Source organism: Indicator indicator, chromosome 3 (assembly GCF_027791375.1).
Source record: "Indicator indicator isolate 239-I01 chromosome 3, UM_Iind_1.1, whole genome shotgun sequence".
In the NCBI taxonomy this organism is placed as follows: Eukaryota; Metazoa; Chordata; class Aves; order Piciformes; family Indicatoridae; genus Indicator; species Indicator indicator.
Window position 1 is genome coordinate 10,582,155 of NC_072012.1, and position 25,457 is coordinate 10,607,611.

Consider the following 25,457-nt stretch of genomic DNA (forward strand, 5'->3'; position numbering starts at 1 on the left):
GGAGAAGTGGGACAACAATGCTAACGCCTCTGCTTTCCACATGCCTGAGTGGATGGTGAGTTGCTTCGCTTCTTCTAAATAAGGTTTAGGTTGGACATGAGGAGCAAGTTCTTGCCCTTGAGGGTTGTCAAGCCCTGGAAGAAGCTGCCCAGGGAAGTGGTGGAGAGTCCCCATCCCTGGAGGGGTTCCAAAGCTGTGTAGATGCAGTGCTGAGGGACGCGGTCTAGTGGTGACCTGGCAATGCTGGGTTAATGGTTGGACTTGATGATCTCCAAGGTCTCTTCCAACCCAAATGATTCTCTGATTGTCTTTTAATTAATACTTGGCCAGCTGATTGCTGCTTAATTTTTGGGAGGAGATCAGATCTCACCGCTCCACATGAGGATGCGATGGCGTTTGTTGGGTTGTTGAAGTCCGACACTAACGAGGACAGTCAGACGTCTCCCCCTGCCAGCCCAGCATCATCCTCCAGCCTGAGCTGCCTGATTGATAGTGGTCAAGTGACAAAAGGAATGGTCCTCCTTGGACCACCCCACCTTCCAGGGGTTAAGAACTAATTTTTGTAGCAATTTGGGACCAGTGAAGTGGAGGAGAGGGAGAAACTTGGCTGTGTTCCTGAGGACTTTGGATGGATTCCATCAGGACCAGCCCAGCAGGCTTTTGGGCTGCTTTCACTTTTATCATCAGTTTAGATTCTGTGGTTGGAATAAAACCTCTAAAACTCCAGACATGTTGTAGTGCTCCATTTCATTTTGGTGGTTAAAGAGCTTAGAATAGAGACCAAAATTCCCAAAGCAGCTAAAAATACCATGACCTTGCTCCAAAAACCAGGCAGTGCTTGAAGGTCAAAAGGTTGTTTCTCCTGAGGCTGGCTCTGTGTGTCCCCTGAGGGTCCATGTGGTGTCTTGTGGTCCAAAAATGTTCATGATACTTCAGAAAGTCTGAAATTTTGTGTCAGTATTTGTTCTACCTCCCTAGCTTTTGGCTCATAGCTTCCATTTCTGTTTTTGAAGTCATCCCTCTTGGTAGTTGTTCTAAAAATACTTGGTTGTCTATAAGAAGAAGTTGATATTCTTGTGCTCCTATAAAGGTAGTCTTGATCTTGTTCTACAAATAGAGTCATGGGTGGTGATTTGAGTCCAGCTTCTTTGTTCTCCTTTAATATCCAACCTCATCTACCCCCCACAGTTGAATTCTTAAACTTTAGGGATTTGATTTCTGGAAAATTAGGGCTTAGTATTCTGTTCCTCACCCATTTTTTATGTTCTTCCAGCTTTCACTCAAGTGATGTCCTATTTCTATCAAAGGTGAGGAGATGAATTTCACATCTGAGGGTTAGAAGTGATAAACTGCATCATCCACAACTTTTACTGTTTCAAAGGGAGATTTTTTTGGGGTAGAAATTGGAAAAGTGTGAAGTTGTTCTTGAAAAGAAGCCATGAACCTCTCCCTATGGGTCTGTCCTCCTCCAGAACTTCCTCCTTTATGAATGTGGTGGGGTCAGGAGCAGATGACAGGAGTTGTAGTTGAACACACCTTTCTTTCCTATGGCTGTGGTGATTTCCCTTTGCAGTGTGGACCTACACTCTTATGGTTGCCCAGGAGATTTGGGTTACACCTCTTTGACTTGTCCCAGAATCCCAGCATGGTGGAGCTTGGAAGGGGCCTCTGGGAATCATTCCAGTCCAACCTCCCTTGCTAAAGCAGGGGCACCCACAGCAGCTTGCCCAGGATCACAATGGCCAGATGGGGTTGGAATCTCTCCAGACAAGGAGGCTCCACAAGCTCTCCTGGCAGCCTGCTCCAGGGGTCTACCACCCTCACAGCCAACAAGTTGCTCCTGATGGAACCTCCTGGCTTCCAGTTTGTGCCCACTGCCCCTTGTCCTGTTGCTGGGCACCACAGACAAGACTCTGGCCACATCCTCTTGCTCCCCCACAGCTCCTTCAGCTCTTGCTGAGCATTGCTCAGATCCCCTCTCAGGCTGCTCTTCTCCAGGCTCAACAGCCCCAGGGCTCTCAGCCTTTCCTCCTCACAGAGATGCTCCAGGCCCCTCAGCATCTTTAGAGCCTCCTGTGGACTTGTTCCAGTAGTTCCCTTTCTCTGTTGAACTTGGGACCCAGCTGTGGTCTGACTAGGGCAGAGTAGAGGGGGAGGAGAACCTCCCTCCATCCCTCCATCCCTCCCACCAAGAGTGCCCCCACTCTTCTTCCTGCCCTCCAGGACAACATTGTCCTTCTTGGCCACAAGGGCACCTTGCTGGCTCATGGTTGTCCAGCAGGCCACCCCTCACCTGTAGTGGTGCACCAGATGGTTTAAAATGGTGTTGGTGTCAGACTCTCTACAAAGGGCTCAGGGCTGTGTCCTCCAGCCATGACTTTAATCAGGGCTTTAACCAGACAGATTTGCATTTTATGGGGTTTCTCAGGACAACCTGGAATGAACAGCCACAGTTCAAGGAATAATTAGCCTAAGCTTTAATTTGCTCATTATCTTTAAGGTCATTATTTCAAACAGTCTCTTAGGTCTTAATGTTCTTACCAAGGTCCTACACCGACTGTGGTGAACCTCTGATTAGTCACCAAATAACCAACAGTAGCAGGAAATAACCTGTTACTGAGGAATAAAACCAGGTCCCTTCTGCAATGCTGCCCAGAAGATCAGGTTAAGGTACAATGGGGTGGACACTTCTCTGGGTTGAAAGCTGCCTGGGTGGCTAAGCTTAAAGAGTGGTGGGGAATGGAGATAGCTCCAGCTGACAAGCAGTCACAGGTGGTGTTCCCCAGGGCTTGGTGCTGGGGCCAGTTCTCTTTAATGTCTTTATCTATGGTTTGGATGAGGGGTTCAAGGCATCCTCAGTCGGTTTGCTGATGACACCAAGCTGGGTGGGAGTGTTGATCTGCTAGAGGCTCTACAGAGGGATCTGGACAGGCTTAATGGCTGGGCTGAGACCACTGGGATGAGTTTGAACAAAGCCAAGTGCTGGGTCCTGCACTTGGGTCACAACAACCCCATGAATGCTCCAGGCTTGGGGCAGAGTGGCTGGAAGCTGCCCAGTGGAAAAGGACCTGGGGTGGGGGTGGTGAACAGCAGCTGAAGATGAGCCAGCATGTGTCCACATGGCCAAGAAGATCACCATCATCCTGGCAGGGATCAGCAAGAGTGTGGCCAGCAGGACCAGGGCAGGGATCATGTCCCTGTACTGGGACCTGGTGAGGCCACATCTCGAGTACTGGGTTCAGTTTTGGTTCCCTCAGTCCAAGAAGGTATTGAGGGGCTGGAGAGTGGCCAGAGAAGGGCAATGAAGCTGGTGAAGGGTCTGGAGAACAGCTTTGGTGTTCATTGTGAAGAAAAGGAGGCTGAGGGGAGACCTTCTGGCTTTCTACAACTCCCTGAAAGGAGGCTGGAACCAGTGAGGCTTGGTCTCTTCTCCCAAGTAACAAGCAATAAGAAAGGAGGAAATGGCCTCAGGTTACTCCAGGGGAGGTTTAGGTTGTACATGAGGAACTATTTCTTCACCAGGGAGGTGATGGAGTCCCCACCCCTGGAGGGGTATCAAAGCTGTGTAGATGTGGTGCTGAGGGCTGTGGTTTGGTGGTGACCTGGCAGTGCTGAGTTACGGGTTGGGCTTAAGATCTTCATCATCTCTTCCATCCCATGATGCTATGGTTCTATACTGTGTGACTTGAATGGTTGGGAGATCTGCAGCAGGTTGTTTTTGCAGAGCCATGATGGAGATTTGGGGGTTTGGAGACTGTACCCTGAGCAGTCAGGGAAAACCTTCTGCATGCAATTGTGGGACTGGAATTTCTTCTCCCTATGAGAGGGTGGCCCAGGTGGGAGGGTGAGTAGATGTCCCATCCCTGAAACCATTCCAGGTCAGGTTGTCTGGGGCTCTGAGCAACCTGCTCTAGTTGCAGATGTTCCTGCTGACTGCAGGGGGGTTGGACTGGATGACCTTTGAAGGTCCCTTCAATCCAAACCATTTGGTGATTGTGTTGGAAGAGCTTCTACTAGCTTTGTCTCCAGGTTTTCCACCTGTAGCATTGCTGTTGTGGACTTTGCTCTTGTTGTTAAGAGGTGACCCAAGAGTGAGTATCAGCCAGTAGAAGGAGGTTCAATGACTTAATAGACCCAAACTGGGATTCAGTCTTCATCTTGGAGATCTGAGGACCAAAATTGGTCTCAGTCCTAGTAAAATCTAATAGGTTTGGGCTGATTTAGGGCTGTGGTCTGCTGCTTGCACTCAGCAGAATCTCAGGCCAATGCTGACATGAGTTAGAAACACACTGGGCTTAGAAACTCTTAGAAATGATGGGTCCACCACTGGTGTGAGGTCTTCAGGTCTCAGTGGCTTGATTTTCTAACCAGATGGGTGACTCTTCATTCCCATCCTTTCTGTCCCATATCCTGTTGGCAAAATCAGCCTTAACCTGCAGGTTCTCAAGGTGCTTTCTCAAGAGGAAGATACCAAGGGGTTAAACTTGGGTTAATCCCAGAGTCTGTCTCCATGTGACCTTCTGGCTGGAGAACTGGAATCTTAAATACTTGGAGCTCCAGCTGAAGTTCTGGCTCAGTAAGCAGCATTGTCAGGATTACTCATTAATTTAAGGCAGGTTGGAAGGGACCTTGAAGATCATCTAGTTCCAAGCCCCCCACACCATGGAGAGAATGGAACTAGATGATCTTCAAGATCCCTCCCAACCCAAACCATCTGATTGTGAAACTGTGGAGTCGAGGACTTGGGACAGTCCTTTTCTGCTGGTGGTATCATCTAAGCTCAGGAGGAGGGTTAGGAGAGGAGAAGCTGCCTGGATTGGTGAAGCTGAGGACTGTAGATCACAGAATTGTTTTGGTTGGAAAAGACCTCTGAGATCATCAACCACTGGCATAAGACCACCATGGCCATCAAACCATGTCCCCAAGTGCCATGTCCACATGTTTCTCGAACACCTCCAGGGACAGTGACTCCACCACCTCCTTGGGTTACCTCTTCTCCCTCACTGCAAGCACAGGGAGGTGAAGGCACCGCTGTTACCATGGAAGGGGAGCAGGTCTCTGTTGTGTTTCAGATGGTGTCTCCATTCACATCTCCAGTTTCACAGGAGGAAAGCAGGGCAGGAGATGAAGTGTCTGGCTTGGCAGGGGGAGTGTTGGAAGAAACCAGCTTTTCCTTCATGAATAGGGATGAGAAGGCAGGAGGAGGAGGTTCATCTGGCAGCTGCCAGCCTGGTGGAACACCAGAATAGTCTTTTGGGTCCTCTCTGGCTTAATCACAGCTGCAAAATTATTTCTTTTGTAAATTCATTGGATCACTTGGCATCAGAGATGGACCAGAAGTTTTTCCACTGGGAGAAGACTTCTGTCATGCCAGTAACAGCTTTTGAAGACCACAACCTTGACCTGCTGTTTCATGGATGGCTTTGAAGTTCCTCCATAACTTGCTCTTTATTTCCCAGGTTTGTTGCAGGTGTATTTGTGAACTTGTGTGACCTGATCACACAGAAAATTTTTGGTTTCTCCCTTTTTTACCTTTAAAAAAAATGAAGATTTTTGGCTAAAGATTAATCTGAAGACCAAAATGCGGTGCTGGCAGAGTTGAGAAGTTCAGAGACTTTACAAGGATGGTTCTTCTTCCTTATGGCTCAAGAAGTGTGGGGGTCTTGGAGCTATTTCCAGATTTTAAGGTTCCATTTGACAATTTTTAGAGAGTAGATGATGTTCAAAGCATGGCTTAGCTGACACAGGGAGGGAGGTTGGGCTCCATGGGTTTCATAGAACCATGGAATCATGGAGGGTTTGGGTTGGAAGGGACCTTTCAAAATCATCCAGTCCAACCCACCTGTGGTCAGCAGGGACATCAGCAACTAGAGCAGGTTGTTCAGAGCCCCAGCTGACCTGACCTGCAATGGTTCCAGGGATGGGGCATCTACCACCTCTCTGGGCATTCTGTGATAGGGTCTTACCACCCTCAGCATGAGCAACATCTTCCTTCTCTCCAGTCTAAATCTCTCTCTTTTCGTTTCAAACCATCACCCCTTGTCCTGTCACAAAAGACCCTGATAAAAAGAGTCTATCCTGAGCTTTCTTCTCAACCCCCTTCAAGTGCTGAAGGCCACCAGTAGGTCTCCCTGGAGCCTTCTCTTCTCCAGGCTGAACAACCCCAACTCTTTCAACCTGGCCTCACAGCAGAGGGCTTCCAGCCCTCCCATCATTGTTGTGGCCTCCTCTGGCCCCGTTCCCTGTCCTATGGTGAGGACTCCAGAGCTGACCCTAACACTGCAGGTGGGGTCTCAGCAGAGCACAGCAGAGGGGCAGAATCCCCTCCCTCCCCCTGCTGCCCACACTGCTGGGGATCAGCCCAGGACAGGTTGGCTCTGGGCTGTGAGCACACAGTGCTGGCTCATGTCCAGCTTTTCACCCACCAGCACCCCCCAGCCCTTCTCCACAGGGCTGCTCTCCAGCCCTTCATCTACCAGCCTGGAGCGATACCAGAGGTTGCCTTAGCTGTGTGCAGGACCTTGCAGTTGGCCTTGTTGAACCTCATGAAATTCACATGGGCCCACATGAGGGTCAGCAAGGCCAAGTTGAAGGTACTTCAATCAGATGTGGGTTAGTACATGATAGTGAGAACTTGAATTTTAGTAGAACTGATCATTATTCTCCGGGGTTTCATGTGAAGATTAGGCCAGATGACACACAACTTGCAGAAGACACCCAAGCTGTGGAGTGGAGGGGCAGGAAAGAACTTCATTTTGAGTGTCTTTAGATCATAGAAGCTCTTACTTCAATGCCTCAGACTGAAAAAAAGAGGCTTTTTGTTTGTTTGTTTTCTTGATTTAAGTATCATGATGGGGTAACCTCTTGGAAAAGAGCTTCGTGCTTCAGTGCTACCATCAAGGCAACCTTCATACTCCCCTTAAATGTTTTTATCCACAACTAAAGCAGCATCTCCCATGGGATTTGGCATGGGAAGGGTCATCTATAATGTTAAAAATTCAAAATGTACCTTTTTGGTCATATTTAGGTAGAGTTGGTGTTGAGGTCAGTGAGTGGTGTCCCATCATTCCCCAAACCTTGCTGCTACATGAGCATCCATCAGCTTGTCCATAGCCTCTTTCCTTCTGCAGTAGGTACTTGCAAGGTGGGAAGAGAATAGATAGGAGGAAGAAACTTTTGACACTGAGGGTGATGAGACCCTGGCCCAGGTTGCCCATAGAGGTGGTAGATACCCCATCCCTGGAAACATTCCAGGTCAGGTTGTCTGGGACTCTGAGCAACCTGCTCCAGTTGCAGACGTCCCTGCTGACTGCAAGGGTGTTCAGCTGAATCTTTAAAGGGCTCTTCCAACCCAAATAATTCTGTGATGCCATGATCTGGATCAATGGGGCAAGGTCAATCAGAATTCAGCCAGGCCAAGTGCTGGGTCCTGCACCTTGGTCATGAAAACCCCAGGAGTGCTTCAGGCTGGGGGCAGACTGACTGGAAACTGCCAGGTGGAAAAGGACCTGGGAGGGTTGGTCAATAGTGGGCTGGAGATAAGCGGGTGTGTGCCCAGGTGGCCAAGAAGGCCACTAGCATCCTGGCTTGGATCAGCAAGAGTGTGGCCAGCAGGACCAGGGCAGGGATTGTCCCCTTGGACTTGGCACTGGTGAGGTCACACCTTGAATTTTGGGGTCAGTTTTGTGCCCTTCACACCAAGAAGGACATTGAGGTGCTGGAGTGTGTCCAGAGAAGGGCAACGAAGCTGGGGAAGGGTCTGGAGAGCAGGTCTGGTGAGGAGCAGCTGAGGGAACAGGAGTTGGTTGTTTAGCCTGGAGAAAAGGAGGCTGAGGGGAGACCTTCTGGGTTTTTACTGCTCCGTGAAAGGAGATTGGAGCCAGGTGGGGGTTGGTCTCTTCTCCCAAGAACAAGTGACAGGACAGGAAGAAATGGCCTCAAGTTGCACCAGGGAAGGTTTAGGTTGGACATGAGGAACAATTTCTTTCCCTTGAGGGTTGTCAAGGCCTGGCCCAGGCTACCCAGGAAGGTGATGCAGTACCCATTCCTGGAGGGGTTTCCAAGCCATGGAGATGTGGTTCTGAGGCCCATGGTTTGGTGGTGACCCAGCAGTGCTATGTTAATGGTTGGATGATCTTCAAGGTCTCTTCCACCCAAACCCGTTCTGTGATTCCATGAGGAATGATCTGGTGGGGAAGAGGAGGATGAGTGTTGAAGCCTAGACCTTTCCAAGGACAGAGTTTTGCACTTGCTGCCATGGGGGATGGACCCACCTCATTAAAAACCACTTAAGCATCCAACAAATCACTTGGTTGTTTTAGTTGCTCATTAGTTAATTTTCTTCTAATGAGGCTGGGTGGAGGTAATCATATGCCATTGGGGAAAGGGGAAGTGGGAGGGGGGGAGTGAGGGGGTTTACAAAGAGCCTAATTAGCAAGTTAATTATAGCGAGCAGGGAAATGTTCTGGTTCTCTAAAGTAAGCCATTGTTCTGTGCACGTTAAGAACCATCCTGGGGTCAAGCAAAACCCTGTCAAGCAGCAGAACACAGAAGCAGGACTTGTTTGGTGGGACGCCTCATTAACTCCCGGGGTCCTTCTCTGCCAACAACACACACACACAAAAATAACCAACCCAGGGAATCGGCAAATCCCAACGCTTCCCCTTCCCCTTCCCTCCCTCCTCCTTTCCCTCTCCCTCCCTCCACGCCGAGGCTGAAACCAGAGCAGCTGAGCTGGGAGGTATAAATGGGGGGGCAGCCCTTGTCCTGGTGGGAGTGGGTGCCAAGGAGGTGTTGGTGATGCCATCATGCCCAACAAGAAGAAGTACAATGTCAACGGCGATTCGGGGATTAAAGCCCAGGTGAGGGTGGCCTTTAGTACCCCACTCCCATTTTTCTCTCCACCCCACCTTTTTCTTTCCACTCCTTTCCTTACTGTTCCCCCCCACCCCCTTGCCCCAATCACTTACTTATGGAGCTAGCCATGTCCACCTGCTTGGAGATCATCTCCATCTCTGGAGAACTTGGCTGGACTTGATGGTCTTTTCCTGCCAAAATGATTCTATGGACTTCTCTTCCTGTCCTCTTCGGTGCAGGAGGTTTGAAAGGATGAAGTCTTGAGCCAGACTTGTTGCTCTGGGGTTTTTCTTCAGAACATCATAACAGAGGAGATGCTGGGTTTGAGAGCAGAGAGGCTGCCCAGGATAAAAAACCTGGGCTGATGAGACTTTAATTCTATGAACTTCTCTTCATGTCATCTCTGAAGCAGGAGGTTTGAAAGGATGAAGTCTTGAGCCAGACTTGTTGCTCTGGGGTTGTTCTTCAGAACATCATGATGGAGGAGATGGTGGGCTTGAGAGCAGGGAGGGTGCTCAGGAAAATCCTGGGATGATGAGACCTTTCTTTTTGCTCAGTGAAGTAGTGTAGAGCAGCTCTTTGTGGTGGAAACCATAGGTTGAAGTGAGACTTGGCTCATTTGAAATGTAATGAGCCTTGCACCTGCATTTAGCAGTCATTAACCCTTTGTACGTCTGGAGGTGAGGTTGTGCACCTTGAATTGTTCTTCTCCTGCTGGAAGCTGAAAGCAGTGGCACTTGTGTAGCTGCAGAGCAGGTTGAACTCCTAAATCCATGATGCTGCAGATCTCAAAGGCTTCACAGCTTCTCCTTTGAGCTTCTGCAGGCTTCTTTAAGATTTAGCTGGACAAGGTCCTTTTAAGATGGAATGTTGCTGGGGCATCTCATCTAGACCAGGCTTTTCCCAAGAAAGGTTGGATCAGATGATCCTTGAGGTCCCTTCCAACCTGATTCAGAATAGGTTGTTACCTTCAGAGGTTTCATGGTGTGAGCTGAATGAGTCTAACATGGGAGTAAATTGCTGTTCTTGTACCTGTCTTGAATGTCCTGATCTGTCCAGCCAGGCTGGAAGGTGACATGTCATGCTGTTGGTCACCTTGTTTGGTGAGATTTAAAGTGGAGTTTTGGGTTGGGTGAGCAAGGTCTGGTTTTTCTCCTGGTTGGATCAGGTGCTGAGATACCAACTCAAAAATAAAGATGTATCAGGGATACTGGCTTGGGGATATCTTCCTGATGGACCCTTCACATGTCCATGTGATACAAAACCTAGCACTGAATGAGGGTGGGTACAGGAGATGACTTAAATCAAATCCCAGCATCTTTTCTTGCCTGCTTGAAGGCTAAAGCCAAAAGATGTTGGTGAATCATCACAGAGCAGACCTGAATCTTGACCTGGCCCCTTCCCAATGTTCTCCTTTTCTGGTGCTTTGTGCAGCTAAAGCTGAACCAATCTTATGGCTGCATTTAAAGGGTTCAAACCCTTGAAGGGGCCGAGGGCAGGGTTTATTTTCAAGTCTACTTTAGTTCTACCTAATTTGGTTCATAATTTCTTTCCTTGGTATGTCCTTGGTCATTTTAGATGTGGACTTGGAGAGCTTTGGATGCAGTTATCACTGTTGTGGTGCTGCTTGAGGTGGTGGTGTTGAGTGTCCTGGATGAGATGGAGTCGTTGTGTTGAATGTCCTGGATGAGGTGATGGGGGGAAGGGAAAATGTTGATTATGAGATAAATCATTCCCCCTTGGTTAGGCTTCCAGCCTGCTCCAGGCCCGGAGGTGTTAATCCAGCACAGACTCTCCCCTGTAACATGAGCTGGAGCTGCGTTTGGTTTTTTCCTCCCCTGGGTCTTTCCTGCTCCGGTGTCATTCTGTTGTTTGCTTTAAGATTAGCAGAGCTCCAGGTGCTGCTGCAAATCCTCTCCTGAATCCTTTCCCTCCTGCCCACCAGCCTGTTCTTGGACCAGCTCAGCCTTGGGTTGACTCTAAATGAGCCACCCAAGACCTCCATCACTATTTTTCACCACATATTGTCCCCTAAAAGAAGGTACTAGCTCTGCAGCAGTATCAGCTCATTCAAAGTACAATATCAAGTGCTGCTGCTTAAGCTTGAACTTGAATTCCCAGATGGGGATCAAATTCTTCCTGGTTAGATGAAGTCTAGAAGTTAGAAGAAGTCTTCAGATGGTTGAAACCTCTCCACAGCCCTGGAGGGGTTGGTTAATGTGCACTGTAGATGGTGTTCAGTAGTTTGGAGATGTAGATATTTAACCCTGTTGTACCTGCTTGAGTTGAGTTGTAACAAAGTCCAAGGAAATTTGCACCTAGAAGTTGAGAAGTTGTGCTTCTAATTTCACAGAATCCCAGTGAGGTGGGGGTTGGAAGGGACCTCTGGACATCATCCAGTCCAACCCCCCTGCTAAAGCAGGGTCACCCACAGCAGCTTGCCCAGGATCACAATGGCCAGGTGGGGTTGGAATCTCTCCAGCCAAGGAGACTCCACAAGCTCTCTGGGCAGCCTGCTCCAGGGCTCCACCACTCTCAAAGCCAACAAACTGCTCCTGATGGAACCTCCTGGGTTCCAGTTTGTGCCCACTGCCCCTTGTCCTGTTGTCAGGCACCACTGACAAGAATCTAGCCCTACCTCTTGTTCTTCAGCTCTTGCTGAGCATTGAGCAGATCCCTTCTCAGGCTGCTCTTCTCCAGGCTCAACAGCCCCAGGGCTCTCAGCATTACCTCCTCACAGAGAGGCCCTTCAGCATCTTTAGAGCCTCCTCTGGCCTCTCTCCAGTAGTTTTCTGTCTCTCTTGATCTGGGGAGCCCAGAACTGGACCCAGCTGTGCCTCACGAGGGCAGAGTAGAGGGGGAAGAGAACCTCCCTCAACTTGCTGGCCCCTCCCTCAACTTGCTGGCCCCTCCCTCAACTTGCTGGCCCCACTCTTCTCCATGCCCCCCAGGACACCTTTGTCCTTCTTGGCCACAAGGGCACATTGCTGGCTCATGGTGACCTTGTTGTCCACCAGCACTCTTAGGTCCTTCTCCATGGAGCTGCTTCCTTCTTGGGTGCAGGACACCTGGAGATTCATCCCAAATTGTGTCCATGGCAGTTCCACAATTCTCTCCAACTTGAACAACCTCATTTGGTCAGTCTACACATGACTTCATTTATATACCTCAGCCTTCATTTCTTGAGCTGTATTCCCTCCCTTGAGATGCTGAAGGCCAGGTTGGGTGAGGCCTTGAGCAAACCTAGTCTAGTGGAAGGCGTCCCTGCCCATGGCAGGGTGTTTGGATCTGGATGATCTTTAAGATCTCTTCCAACCCAAACCATTCTGTGAATCTATGGGGTTAAATGCTCTTCCATGCTTCTACTCTCTAAGCTCCCAACAGTTACAAAAACCCCTGGGTGATGCCTCCAGTCTTGTGTTTCTTACCACAGAGTGCAACCTTCCTTGAAGCTGTTTTATTGTTGCCTTTTGCATGTCATACAACCAGTAGGCATTGCCATTAAAACCAGGGTCCGGGATGGTGGGATTGTCCTCCTCAGGCTTTGTTTTCTTGGGATTCATCTTCTGTATCAGACTGTTGGGTTTTGACTCCTGATGGAATGATTCTTTTCCTTCAACAGATCCAATTTGCTGACCAAAAGCAAGAATTCAACAAGCGCCCGACGAAGATTGGTCGCCGCTCGCTGTCCCGCTCCATCTCCCAGTCCTCCACAGATAGCTACAGCTCAGGTGAGGCACATCAGCTGCTGCCACCATCATCGACGACCTCCCTGATCTGCTGGGTAGTTGGGAGTGTTGGAGGGAAGGCATGGAAAGAGGGTTGGCAGGTTTTCCTCTAGTGTTTATGTATAGTGGAGCAGAGTCCCAGAATTCCAGCATGGTGGGGGTTGGAAGGGACCTCTGGAGATCATCCAGTCCAATCCCCCTGATACAGCAGGGGGACCCACAGCAGCTTGCCCAGCATCACAATGGCCAGGTGGGGTGAGAGTCTCTCCAGACAAGGAGACTCCACAACCTCTCTGGGCAGCCTGCTTTGGAGCTCCACCACCCTCAAAGCTAACAAGCTGCTCCTGATGGAACCTTCTGGGTTCCAGTTTGTGCCCATTGTCCCTTGTCCTGTCACTGGGCACCACTGATAAGTGTTTGGCCACATCCTCTTGCACCCCCCCACCTTCTAGCTCTTGCTGAGCATTGCTCAGATCCCCTCTCAGGCTGCTCTTCTCTGGGCTCTACAGGCCCAGGGCTCTCAGCCTTTCCCCTTCACAGAGATGCTCCAGGCCCCTCAGCAGCTTCCCAGCCTCTGCTGGACACTCTTCAGTAGTTCCCTGTCTCTCCTGAACTGGGGAGCCCAGAATTGGACCCAGGACTTTTCCAACCTAAACAATTCTCTGATTTTATGAGACTTCGACCTAGTGGTGGACCTCCTGTTTGGTGTTTCTAACCATACTTATGGGAACTCCCTGGAGAGGGAGGTTGGGTTTACTGGGTGGTTTTGGTTTGGTTTACGTTTCTGGGCTCTCCTGAAGTCCCAGGAATGAGACCAAAGATTGGTTCTGGAAGCTTGATTCATCTGGACTCGTACTGGGTGGTTGTGCAGCTCTATCTAGAAGCCTTCAGGCTTGTGCCTTGGAAAACCTGGACCAGCAAAGTATTGTTTTGTCCCATGGAGGTGCTCAAGTTGTTGTGTTTTCTTGGCACATGCATCGTTTTCAGCATAGACTGTGAGGAGTGAGGCATTGGAACAGGCTGCCCAGGGGGGTGATGGAGTCACCATCCCTGGAGGTGTTCAAAGAAGCAGGTAAATGTGGCACTTCAGGACATGGTCTAGTGGTCATGGAGGTGTTGGGTAGAAGGTTGGACATGATGATCTTAGAGATCTTTTCCAGCCTTTATGATTCTAATGTACCATTGTATGAATCTGTGAACACTTGGAAGACTTAAAGTGCTCATTGTTGGTTGTTGGGCCCCACACACATATTTTGTGGGGGCAGAAATGGAATGAGAACAGCAGTATCTTGGTTTCAAGGTGATTGATTTCATCTTCATGATGTCTTATAACTCTCCAAAGGTTGTGCAGAACAGACATGAGGTCCCCACAGCTGGGCTGTGAGAGAGGAAGGTCACCCCTTTTTGGCCATGAACAATGGCAGTGTGAGTGGATCTTCATCTAAAGTATCAGCAAATCTAAACTTTGCTCAATTTAGGCCTTGCTGGGTCGGGACATGGGCTGCAAGTGTCTCTTTTTACCCCTCAACATTTTCCAGTGGATAAAGATGGCTGAGACCTGCTGCTGCATTCATGTTGTGGAAAACATAGAGTCACTGAATGGTTTGGGTTGGAAGGGACCTTTCAAGTGCTTCACACAAGCCAGAAGAGGAAGTAATCATCTTGCTGGGTGCTGTAGGGATGAGAAACCCATGGGCATGCTTGGGGAGAAGGGTTGGCCTCCTTAGTTTAGTTTTCCTGCTATAAAAATGCTGACAGAGCTGTTGGGATGATGAGTAAAGAGGTGGTTGGCCTTCATTCCAAGTTCTCTGAAGGATATCTTGGAGTTGTTTCTTCATCTGAGGTCTCTGGAAAGCTGCAGCTCTTTGGAAGCACTGGTGGGTGGTGGTAGGACCATGGGTTCAACCTGTGGTTCCTGTGCTCAGCTCTAGAATCATGGAATCACAGAATGGTGTCGGTGGGAAGGGATCTTCCTGGTCTTCTAGTCCAACCTCCCTGCAGTAGGCAGGGACATTTTTGACTAGAGCAGGTTGCTCAGAGCCCCAAAAAACCTGTCCAGGAATGATTATGGGTGTAGGGCATCTACCAGCTCTCTGGGCAACATGGGAGAGGGTCTCACCAACCTCACAGAGAAGGACATCTTCCTTCTCTCTAGTCTGAATCTGCCTCTTTTAGTTTCAGACCATCACCTCTTGTCCTGTCACAACAGGCCCTGCTCAAAAGTCTGCCTTCAGCTTTTTTCTCAACATGTTTAAGTCCTGAAAGGCCACAACTGCTGTTCAAATGGTGTCTAGATTCATAGCAATGTAGAATCCGAAAGGTTGGGAAAGACCTTGGAGATCATCAAGTCTGACCATTCTGTCAAGTTTGGTGCTAAACCATGTCCCTCATCACCACATCTCTGCAGCTTTGAAACCCCTCCAGGGATGGGGATTCAATCACCTCCCTGGGGAGGCTGTTCCAGCATTTGAGAACCCTTTCAGAGATGAAGTTTCATCTGATGTCCAATCTAAGCCTCCCCTGGGGCAACTTGAGGCCAAATCTGCTTGTCCTGTCTCTTGTTCCTTGGGAGAAGAGATCAACCCCCAGCTGGCTCCAACCTCCATTCAAGGGGTTGGGGAGAGCCAGAAGGTTTCCCCTCAGCCTCCTTTTCTCCAGGCTGAACAATCTCTGTGGCTTGAATGCTGCTCCCCAGTTATCAAGCTCTCCTCAATCAAATTCTGGGTGTCTCAAGATGATATTGAGGAATCTTCTCTATCCCAGCACTTCACTGGATATTTCTAGATGACCAGTGGGGAAGTTTAGATTGGCTATGAGGACCAATTTCTTCCCCTTGAGGGTTGTCAATTCCTGGCCCAGGCTGCCCAGGGCAGTGGTGGAGTCCCCATCCCTGGAGGGGTTTCAAAGCCCTGGAGATGTGGTGCTGAGGAACATGGTTTAGAGGTGACCTGGCAGTGCTGGGTTAAGGGTCAGACTTGATGATCTTAAAGGTCTTTTCCAACCCATTCTGTGATGCCATGATTCTAAGAGGAATGGTCTGATGGGGACAGCAGGATGAGTGCTGGAGTCTGGACCCTTTCTAGACTTGTTTTTCATTTTACAGGAAAGCAAGAGCAAAATTTACTCTCTTTTTTTAATGAGAATTCTATTCTTCTATACAACAAATATTAATGTAAACAATGTTAGTTAATCACCATCATGTTTTCTGTGTATAATCACAGAATAATAGGGGTTGGAAGGGATCTCAAGAGATTGAGTCCAATTCCCCCTGCCAAAGCAGGATCACCCCTAGGTGATCCTGGTCACACAGAAAGGCATTCAGATGGGGCTTGAAAGTCTCTAAAGAAGACTCCACAACCTCTCTGGGCAGCCTGTTCCAGGGCTCCAGCACCCTCACAGTAAAGCTTTTCCTCGTTTTTCAGGTAGAACTTTCTGTGTTCCAGTTTGTATCCACTGCCTCTGGTCCTACCACAGGACACCACTGGAGAGAGCCTGGCCCCTTCTTCTTGCTCCCCACCCTTCAGATATTTCTGAACATTAACAAGATCTCCTCTCAATCTTCTCTTTTTCACACTAAACAGCCCCAGGTCTTTCAGCCTTTCCTCATCAGACAGATGTTCCAGTCCCTCCATCATCCTCACAGCCTCCATTGGACACTCCAGTATATCTCTGTCCCTCTTGAACTGGGGAGCCCAGAACTGGACGCAATACTCCAGCTGTGGTCCCACCAGGGCAGATCTCTGCATATGGTGCTGTGTATTGTGTAGCAGTAAAGAACCATAGAACCATTTTGGTTAGAAAAGACCTCTAAGGTCATCAAGTCCAACCATCAAGCCAACACCACCACCATGACTATTAAACCACATCCAGAAGGTCGTGGATGCCCCCTCCCTGAGGGTGTTCAAGACCAGGCTGGATGAGGCCTTGAGCAACCTGGTGTAGTGGAAGGTGTCCCTGCCCATGGCAGGAGGGTGGAACTAGATGATCTTTAAGGTCCCTTCCAACCCAAACCATTCTATGAATCTATAAATCTTTGTGTAGCACTGAAGACTAGAATAACATCATTTTGGTTGGAGAAGACCTCTAAGATCATAGAATCATAGCATCATTTTGACAGAAGAAGATCTCTAAGATCATCAGCCCAACACCCTCATGGCCATTGAGCCACCTCCAGAAGGTGCACCATCTCCATATTAAAACTTGCCTACCATCTAGGTGGCATTTTTGGTTTTAAACAAAATTCTTCTCAGCTCCCAGCCCCAAACCCTGTGGTTTTAAAGCCACCTCTCCACAGATTAGTTGTCTTCCTGCACCTAACTAATCCTTCGTTCTGCAGTCCTTGAGATACAAGAGCTTGCTCTTATGTAAGGTGTTCTTTTGTTCTCCCGGTCCTTGAGGAGCTGCTGTAGGCTTGTGGAAACAGCAGCAGGAATGTTTTGCCCTTTGCAGGGTCAGACTTGTCTTTCCCACCCTGCTGAGGATGGAGACTGTGCAGAGAAATTCCAGCAATGCCTAATTCTCCTAAGAGGATTAAGACCCAAGCGGGTCTTGGGGAGCCTGGCACATGGACAACACCAAGCTTTTTCTCCATGGGTTCATTCAAGTCCTTCACACAAGCCAGAAGGGAAAGTAATCAGCTTGCTGGGTGCTGCAGGGATGAGAACCCCCTGGTCAGGCTTGGGGGGGGAGGGTTGGCCTCCTTAGTTTGGTTTTCTGCTATAAAAATGTGGACAGAGGCATTGAGATGATGGATAAAGGGGTGGTTGGCCTTCATTCCAAGTTCTCTGAAGGATATTTTGGTGTCATCCTTTACTTGAGGTCTGAGGAAAGCTGCAGCTCTTTGGAAGCACTGGTGGGTGGTGGTAGGACCATGGGTTCAACTGTGCCTGTGGTTCTTGTGATACTGTGTGGGAAACACTCACCTGTGGAACTGTGGAATCAGAAAATGGTTTGGGTGGGAAGGGACCTTCATGGTCATCCAGTCCAACCCCCCTGCCATGTGCAACTAGAGCAGGTTGCTTAGAGTCCCAGACAACTTGACCTGGAATGGTTGCAGGCTCTCTGGGCAACCTGGGACAGGGTCTCACCATCACACTGAAGAACATCTTCTCTTTGGTCTAAATCTCCCTCTTTTGGTTTCAGACTATCATCCCTTGTGCTGTCACAACAGGTCCTGCTAAAATGTCTGTCCCCATCACCCTTCCTGCTGCCTAATTCCTTTGGCACACAACTACAGTAGAAAGTTGAGGATCTGGACTGGTTGTTGGGTAGGACACCCTTGGGTGTTTGGTGTAGGTCATCCCCTCTTGGGACGAGGCTGTCTTAGACTGCTGCTTTACAGTGGTGGTCCTCTTGCTTGGAGAGCTGGAGCCCTTCTGCTGTGAGGCCAGGCTGAGAGAGTTGGGGTTGTTCAGCTTGGAGAAGGCTCCAGGGGGACCTTCTGCTGGCCTTTCAGGAGTGAAAAGGGCTGAGAAGAAAGCTGGGGACAGACTGTTCAGCATGGCCTGTTGTGACAGGACAGGGGGTGATGGTTGAAACTAAAGAAGGGAGATTTAGTCTGGAGAGAAGGAGGACATTTGTACAGAGTCACAGAATCAACCAGGTTGGAAAAGACCTCTGAGATCATCAAGTCCAACCTATCACCCAACACCATCTAATCAGCTAAACCATGGCATTAAGTTCCTCATCCAGTCTTATTTTAAACACTTCCAGGGATGATGACTCCACCACCTCTCTGGGCAGCCCATTCCAATGGCCAATCTCTCTTTCTGTGAAGAATTTCTTCCTTTAACATCCAGCCTAAACCCCCCTGACACAGCTTGAGACTGTGTCCTCTTGTTCTGGTGCTGGTTGCCTGGGAGAAGAGACCAACCCCCACCTGGCTACAACCACCCTTCAGGTAGTTGTAGATGGCAATAAGGTCTCCCCTGAGCCTCCTCTTCAGGCTGGTGGAGCCTACACCAGCACCTCTTTAATCTTCAGCCAAGATTATCTGGAGTAGTGCTCACTAACAAAGCCTGCCAGTATATTTTGCTCAATAATGGATTTATCATTAATCAGAGGGTATGACACTGAGGCTGGTGAGACCCTGTCCCAGGTTGCCCAGAGAGGTGGGAGATGCCTCATCCCTGGAACCATTCCAGGTCAGGTTGTCGGGGGGCTCTGAGCAGCCTGCTCTTGTTGAAGATGTCCCTGCTGACTGCAGAGTGATTGGACTAGATGGCCTTGGAAGGTCCTTCCCCACCCAAACCATTCTATGATGATTGAGACCCGTTATATCTCCAGGCAACTAGGAGTGGTGTCCTCCTAGTGACTACTTTCCTTCCTACTATTCCATGGAACCTTCCCAGGCAGCAACTTGTGGCCATGGCCTTGCTTGAGGAATGCTAAAAAACTGAGCAAATCCAAGGACTGGGATCACCAGCAGCACTGAGTAGGGATTCCTGGGCTGCCGTCACCATGCTGGTATTTCAAATGGGCAAGACCTTGAGTCTTGCCTTTCCTGGAGTAAGGAGAGCAGCAGTCTTTGAGTGTCGTAAGTACTCAGAACATCAGTAGACATTTGGGTTGGTTGTCTTCTAGTTGTAGTTTGGGATGAAGGACACCTTGTGTTGGGATCTTGTACTTGATCCTTATCCACGTGCAGAGCTCTGGATAGGTGAGAGAAGTGGTGGCCTAGATGGCAGCTTGGTTCGTGGGCAAACCTGGGTGAGGTCCATGTGCTGTTACTGCATTCACCTCTGGAATCCTTAGCATGGGATAGACATGGACCTGTTGGAGCAGGGCCAGAGGAGGCCACAGCAATAATGGGAGGGCTGGAAGCCCTCTGCTGTGAGGCCAGGCTGAGAGAGTTGGGGTTGTTTAGCCTGGAGAAGGCTCCAGGAAGACTTTCTGGTGGCCCTTCAAGACTTAGAAGAATGCTGAGGACAGACTTTTGACGAGGGCCTGTTGTGGCAGGACAAGGGGTGATGGTTTGAAACTAAAAGAGGGAGAGTTAGACTGGAGGGAAGGAAGATGTTCTTCATGCCGAGAGTGGTGAGACCTTGTCCCAGGTTGCCCAGAGAGGTGGTAGATGTCCCATCCCTGGAAACGTTCCGGGTCAGGTTGTCTGGAACTCTGAACAACCTGCTCTGATTGCAGATGTCCCTGCTGACCACAGGAGGGTTGGGTTGGGCTAGATGACCTTTGAAGGTCCCTTCCAACCCAAACCCTCCATGATTCCATGGGAGATGGGAGAGGATGACAGGCAAAGCATGAGGATATGAGCCCATGGGAGCCATGGCCAGTGTTCAAGCTAATGCTCTCTGGTGTGGTGTTGGAGTAGAGGTAGGTGAGAGTGAATCCCAGAATCCCAGCATCGTGGGGGTTGGAAGGAACCTCTGGACATTATCCAGTCCAACCCCTCCTGCTAAAGAAGGGCCACCCAAAGCAGGTTGCCCAGGATCACAATGGCCAGGCAGATTTGGAGTCTCTCCAGACAAGGAGACTCCACAACCTCTCTGGGCAGCCTGCTCCAGGGCTCCACCACCCTCAAAGGCATCCTGCTGCTCCGGATGGAACTTCCTGGGTTCTAGTTTGTGCCCGTTGCCCCTTGTCCTGTCACTGGACACCACTGAGAAGAATCTGGCTCCATCCTCTTGAGTGGCCTACCCCAGGGCTCCATTTCCTTAAAGAGGTCATTGCAGGCAGAAGCTGCCTGTGGGAAATGGTCGTTGTAAGGAGGGAGGGAGTTGTCGTGCACGTGGAGAAGGACATCTGTGGTCACATTCAGCACATCATCTGCAGGTGGTTTGGCTTTGGGGAATCTTTTGTTGTGTCTCTGACCTGCTTTTCTTCCTCCAGCTGCCTCCTACACAGACAGCTCTGATGATGAGACCTCCCCCCGAGACAAGCAGCAGAAGAACTCCAAAGGCAGCAGCGATTTTTGTGTCAAAAACATCAAACAGGCAGAGTTTGGGCGCCGGGAGATTGAAATCGCTGAGCAAGGTAAATGGGACACGTTCCTCAAGCTCCACCTTGGCCTGGGCTGTCTTCTGGGGTTCTTCCTTCCACCAAATCCTCTTCTTGTGAGATTCAGGACGGTGGTGATGTCTTGACACCAGTGTGGGAGAACATGTGGGGGTTTGAGGGACAGAAAGGGGTTAGAGGGTTATGCTGGGAGCTCCAGCCAACCATCTACTTCACTCTAAAGCCAAATGCATTTGGTTAAAATCAGCAGAAATAGTGAAATCCCTCCAATAAATCAGCCAACCTTGGCTTAGCACAATGGTCTCCAAAAGCCCGTAGCAAAGACAACTCAAGTGTTGAGGTAGTTGGAGAGGTGAAGTCCCAAGTCCTCCTTGGTCTGAAGCAGGTTTTCCTCCAGAATCAGCTGGGAATTCACAGGCAGAAATAGAAAAACCTGGTGGTGCTACATACTAAATAGAAAGGCGAGGACCTCAGAAGGCTTGTTGGGTCCTTCACATCTGTCCCATGTCTTATGTAATCCTTGCTCTCACCCTTTTTTGAAGCTGCTGCAGCTGTCCAAATTCAGAAAGGTGGCAGAGAGCTGGGCATGAAGTGGTGAGAGCTGATGGTTTCTCCTCTTTCCATCAAGTTGATGGACTCCTTTTCCATTTTGCCTTTCAGAAATGCCTGCACTAATGGCTTTGAGGAAGAGAGCTCAGGGAGAGAAGCCACTGGCCGGGGCCAAGATCGTGGGCTGCACGCACATCACAGCTCAGACAGCGGTGAGTCCCCACCCACAAACCCCAGACAGGGATTGTCAGCCTCTAAAATCATGGAACGACACAACTGGCTTGGCTGGAAGAGACCTTTCAGATCATCCAGTCCAAGCCTTAATCCAACACTGCCAAGTCACCACTAAGCTGTGTCCCTCAGCACCACATCTCCATGGCTTTGTGTATCAGTGTGAGAAGCCCTCCAGGGCTGGCGACTCCACTACTGCTCTGGGCAGCCAGGGCCAGGCCTTGACAACCCTTTTGGGGAAGAAATTGTTCCTCATGTCCAACCTAAACCTCCCCTGGAGCAACTTGAGGCCATTTCCTAAAATAGACCTTGGCCTGTTAATATGGCAACGTGGTCTCTGAGTCCAGCACCAAGTGCAAAGAGAATGGAACATTTTGGGATCATTTCTGGATAAACAACAGCCATGCTGCAAGGTGGTGTCACATGTGTCTGTAAAAGGGATCTTCTCAATGCTCAGTAAGAGTTAAAAGGCAGGAGGGACCAGTGACAGGACAAGGGGCAACAGGCACAAACTGGAATCCAGGAAGTCCCATCAGGAGAAACTTGTTGACTTTTGAGGGTGGTGGAGCCCTGGAGCAGGCTGCCCAGAGAGCTTGTGGAGTCTCCTTGTTTGGAGAGCTTCCAACCCCACCTGGCCATTGTGATCCTGGGCAACCTGCTTGGGTGACTCTGCTTTAGCAAGAGGGGTTGGACTGGATGATCTCCAGAGGTCCCTTCCAACCATGCTGGGATTCTGGGATGAGGCATTTGCTCAATCAGTGGTAGCTGAGGAAATGGAATGACCTGTGTCATATGAACAGGAAGAAGAGGTGGCCAGAGATCAGTGCAGTTACTGGAGTAGTTTGGGTGGGAAGGGACTTTTCAGGGTAATCTAGTCCAACCTCCCTGCAGTCAACAATCTATCTGCAACTAGAGCAGGTTGCTCAAAGCCTGACCTGGAATGGGCAACCTATTCCAGTGTCTCACCACTCTCACAGTGAAGAAATCTTCCTTACATCTAATCTAAATCTCCCTCTTTTAGTTTGAAGCCATCTCTCCTAGCCCTTGTAAAAAGTCAAGAACTGTGGTTTCTTCTTCAAACATGCCTCAGGAGGGCTTTCTCCTGACTGGCTTTGCTGAGTGACATCTTTATGGAGATATTTTTATCCACACCTATCCATGCTGCATATCACAGAATCAGAGAATGGTAGGGATTGGAAGGGACCTCCAGAGATCATTGGATCCAACCCTCCTGCCAAAGCAGGATCACCTAGGACAGGTCACACAGGAACACATCCAGGTTAGCTTTGAAAGTCTCCAGAGGAGACTCCACAACCTCTCTGGGCAGCCTCCTCCAGTGCTCTGTCACCCTCAGAGGAAAGAATTTTCTCCTCATGTTGAGGTGGAACTGTGCCCTAGCTTATATCCATTATTCCCTGTCCTATTACCAGGTGCCACCAGGTGACTTCATCATCCATTGAAAACTGGCAAAATAAATTAATTGCTAAACTGGGCAACTCTCCTGCACCCCCAGTGCTCCTTCCAACCAGCTTCAGGTGGTTCAACATCCCCAGAAGCCACAAATCCAACTCTCAGTTGTGTTTTGCTCTTCCCCTTGCTCTTTCTGATGTGTGTGTTTGGCCTTGATTCCAGGTCCTGATGGAGACTTTGGGCGCGTTGGGCGCACAGTGCCGATGGGCTGCCTGCAACATCTACTCCACCCTTAATGAAGTGGCTGCTGCCCTTGCTGAGAGTGGTAGGAAACTTCACCCTCTTTTTTCTTTCTGCTTTTAGAAGGATTTCTTGTTGCTCCATCCCATTTAGCTCATTTGTCAGCTCTTTGGAGGGGTTTTGCTTTCATTTTTATCTATTTAGGATGAACCTGTAGGAGGTAAACAGCCCAAGAGCAGTCCTATCCCTTGGTCTGAAAAACCTTGGAATGATATTTGTCTGGGATATAAAAAGTCCATAGCAGAGCTGATAGTGATGGACATTATCAGGCTTCAAGGCTCCCTCAACCTGAAAGTCCTTTTGCTAAGAGAAACTGAGCTGCATTTGATTTCAGTTCTACAAATAAATGATAACTTTGGCTGAAGGGGGGCAAAGAGAAAATCCGAGGGGACATCATTCACAGAACAGAAGATATCCATCTTGCTGCCCAACTGGAAGATGCCTTAATCCCAACTCTGCTGGGAAATTCCTTAATTCAGACCTTCTTGGGAGGTTCTTTAATCCAAACCTTGTTGGGAGATGCCTTAAGACAAACCTTTTGGAAGATTCCTTAATCCAAGCTCCCCTTGGAGTTGCCTTAATCCAAACCCCTTGGAACATTCCTTAACCCAAACCCTCTTGAGAGAGGCATTAATCCAAAACCTATTGGAACATTCCTTGCTTCAAACCCTGTTGGGAAATTCCTTAATCCAACCCCCCTTGGAAGATTCCTTAATCCAAACCCTATTGGGATGTTCCTTGGGAGACCCAGAAGAAGCCAAAGCCACCACCTTGCCTGTTACTTAGTCTTGCTCACTGAAGCTGAGTAATAGTTGGTCATGAGGCACAGTATCTCTGAATACATTTGTGGTTGATGTGCCTCAGAGGAAGGTAGGACACCCAACTGGCAGTGAAACCTAGGTTCTGCTGACAAATGGTGTCATTGAGAGGCTGTTGCCTTCTCCTCTGGTGGCCTGAGCTTTGTCTTAGAGGAGAGGAAGGAATGAGGCAAAAGCTGACTCCTACCTCTGCGTGTCCTCACTGTTTATCTCTGCAGCTTCTTCTAGAAGCTGGATGTTCTAAAACTCAGCCTACAAGTAAGCTTCCAGTGGTGTGGGGAGCCTGGTTCCACCACACATGGATATAGGGAGAGCTGACCCCTAAGAGCTTGGCTAAAGCTGTGTTAGAACCTCCCTTCCTCCCTCCCTGTGCCAGGCTTCCCTGTCTTCGCCTGGAAGGGGGAGTCTGAAGATGACTTCTGGTGGTGCATCGATCGCTGCGTCAACGTCGAAGGATGGCAGCCCAACATGGTGAGATGGAGCTGGTTGCTGAGTGCTTGGTGTGTGCTGAGGTTTGGGGAGCTCTCACATGAAGAGAGGGAGGAGGAGGAGGAGGGTGTAGTGCTGGTTTGGGTGTTCCTCCTACATTTAGAGCTCGCTTAGCAGTTAAGGCTTGGTCCTACCACAACACTGACCCTCAAACTACTTCTCGATGACCTACACAGTGAAGGACATCAACTTATCTCAGTTGGTTTGAAGCCAGGGAGAAGGTGGGTTAAATGACTTCTGCATGTGGACTTTGGCTACCAAGCCAGGTTTTGGTTAACTGTTTGCTAAGCCAGCATTAGTGCAAAGTTCATCAGGTGCTACCTTTGATTTCAGAGTTACTTGCTGTGTTTGAAACCAAACTCAGTTAACCTAGCCAGTGAAACATGACCCCAAATCAGTCTGTTCTGAGAAGAGGTTGCAGCCATTGAGCAATCTGATCTAGTGGAAGGTATCCCTGCCCATGGCAGGAGGGTTGGAGTTAGATGATCTGCAAGGTCCCTTCCAACCCAACCCATTCTGAGAACCTATTTTACCATATTTGATCAAATTCACACCATTGGTTAAAATCATAGAATGCATTGGGTTGGAGGAGACCAGGAAAGGTCAATGATTGGTGTGATTTTTTTCCTGTCTAGGGGCATCAAGAAGAGTGTGGTCAGCAGGTCAAGAGAAGTTCTCTTCCCCGTCTAGTCTGCCCTAGTCAGGCCACAGCTGGAGTCCAGGGTCCAGTTCTGGGCTTCTCAGTTCAGGAAAGACAGTGAACTACTGGAGAGAGTCCAGGGGATGCTGAGGGGCCTGGAGCATCTCTGTGAGGAGAAAAGACTGAGAGCCCTGGGGCTGTTGAGCCTGGAGAAGAGCAGCCTGAGAGGGGATCTCAGTGCTCAGCAAGAGCTAAGGGATCTGTAGGGAGCAAGAGGGTGGTGCCAGGCTCTTGTCAGTGGTGCCCAGTGACAGGACAAGGGGCAACAGGCACAAACTGGAACCCGGGAGATTCCACAAGGTGGAACTTGTTGGCTTTGAGGGTGGTGGAGCCCTGGAGCAGACTGCCCAGAGAGGTCATGGATTCTTTTCTTCTGCAGATTCCAGCCCCACCTGGCCATTGTAATGC

At 49.4% G+C, this 25,457-nt stretch overlaps 1 protein-coding gene across 1 annotated transcript in view; it reads left to right on the forward strand.

Moving 5' to 3' along the window:
- AHCYL2 (adenosylhomocysteinase like 2) overlaps window positions 1-25,457 on the forward strand; it is an 82,662-nt gene that overhangs the window by 43,752 nt on the left and 13,453 nt on the right. Inside the window, exons 2-6 of the mRNA XM_054399758.1 lie at window positions 12,479-12,587; window positions 20,427-20,570; window positions 21,213-21,313; window positions 22,965-23,067; window positions 24,237-24,331. Coding sequence (XP_054255733.1) covers window positions 12,479-12,587; window positions 20,427-20,570; window positions 21,213-21,313; window positions 22,965-23,067; window positions 24,237-24,331 — 552 coding nt within the window. The remainder of the gene's footprint in view (window positions 1-12,478; window positions 12,588-20,426; window positions 20,571-21,212; window positions 21,314-22,964; window positions 23,068-24,236; window positions 24,332-25,457) is intronic.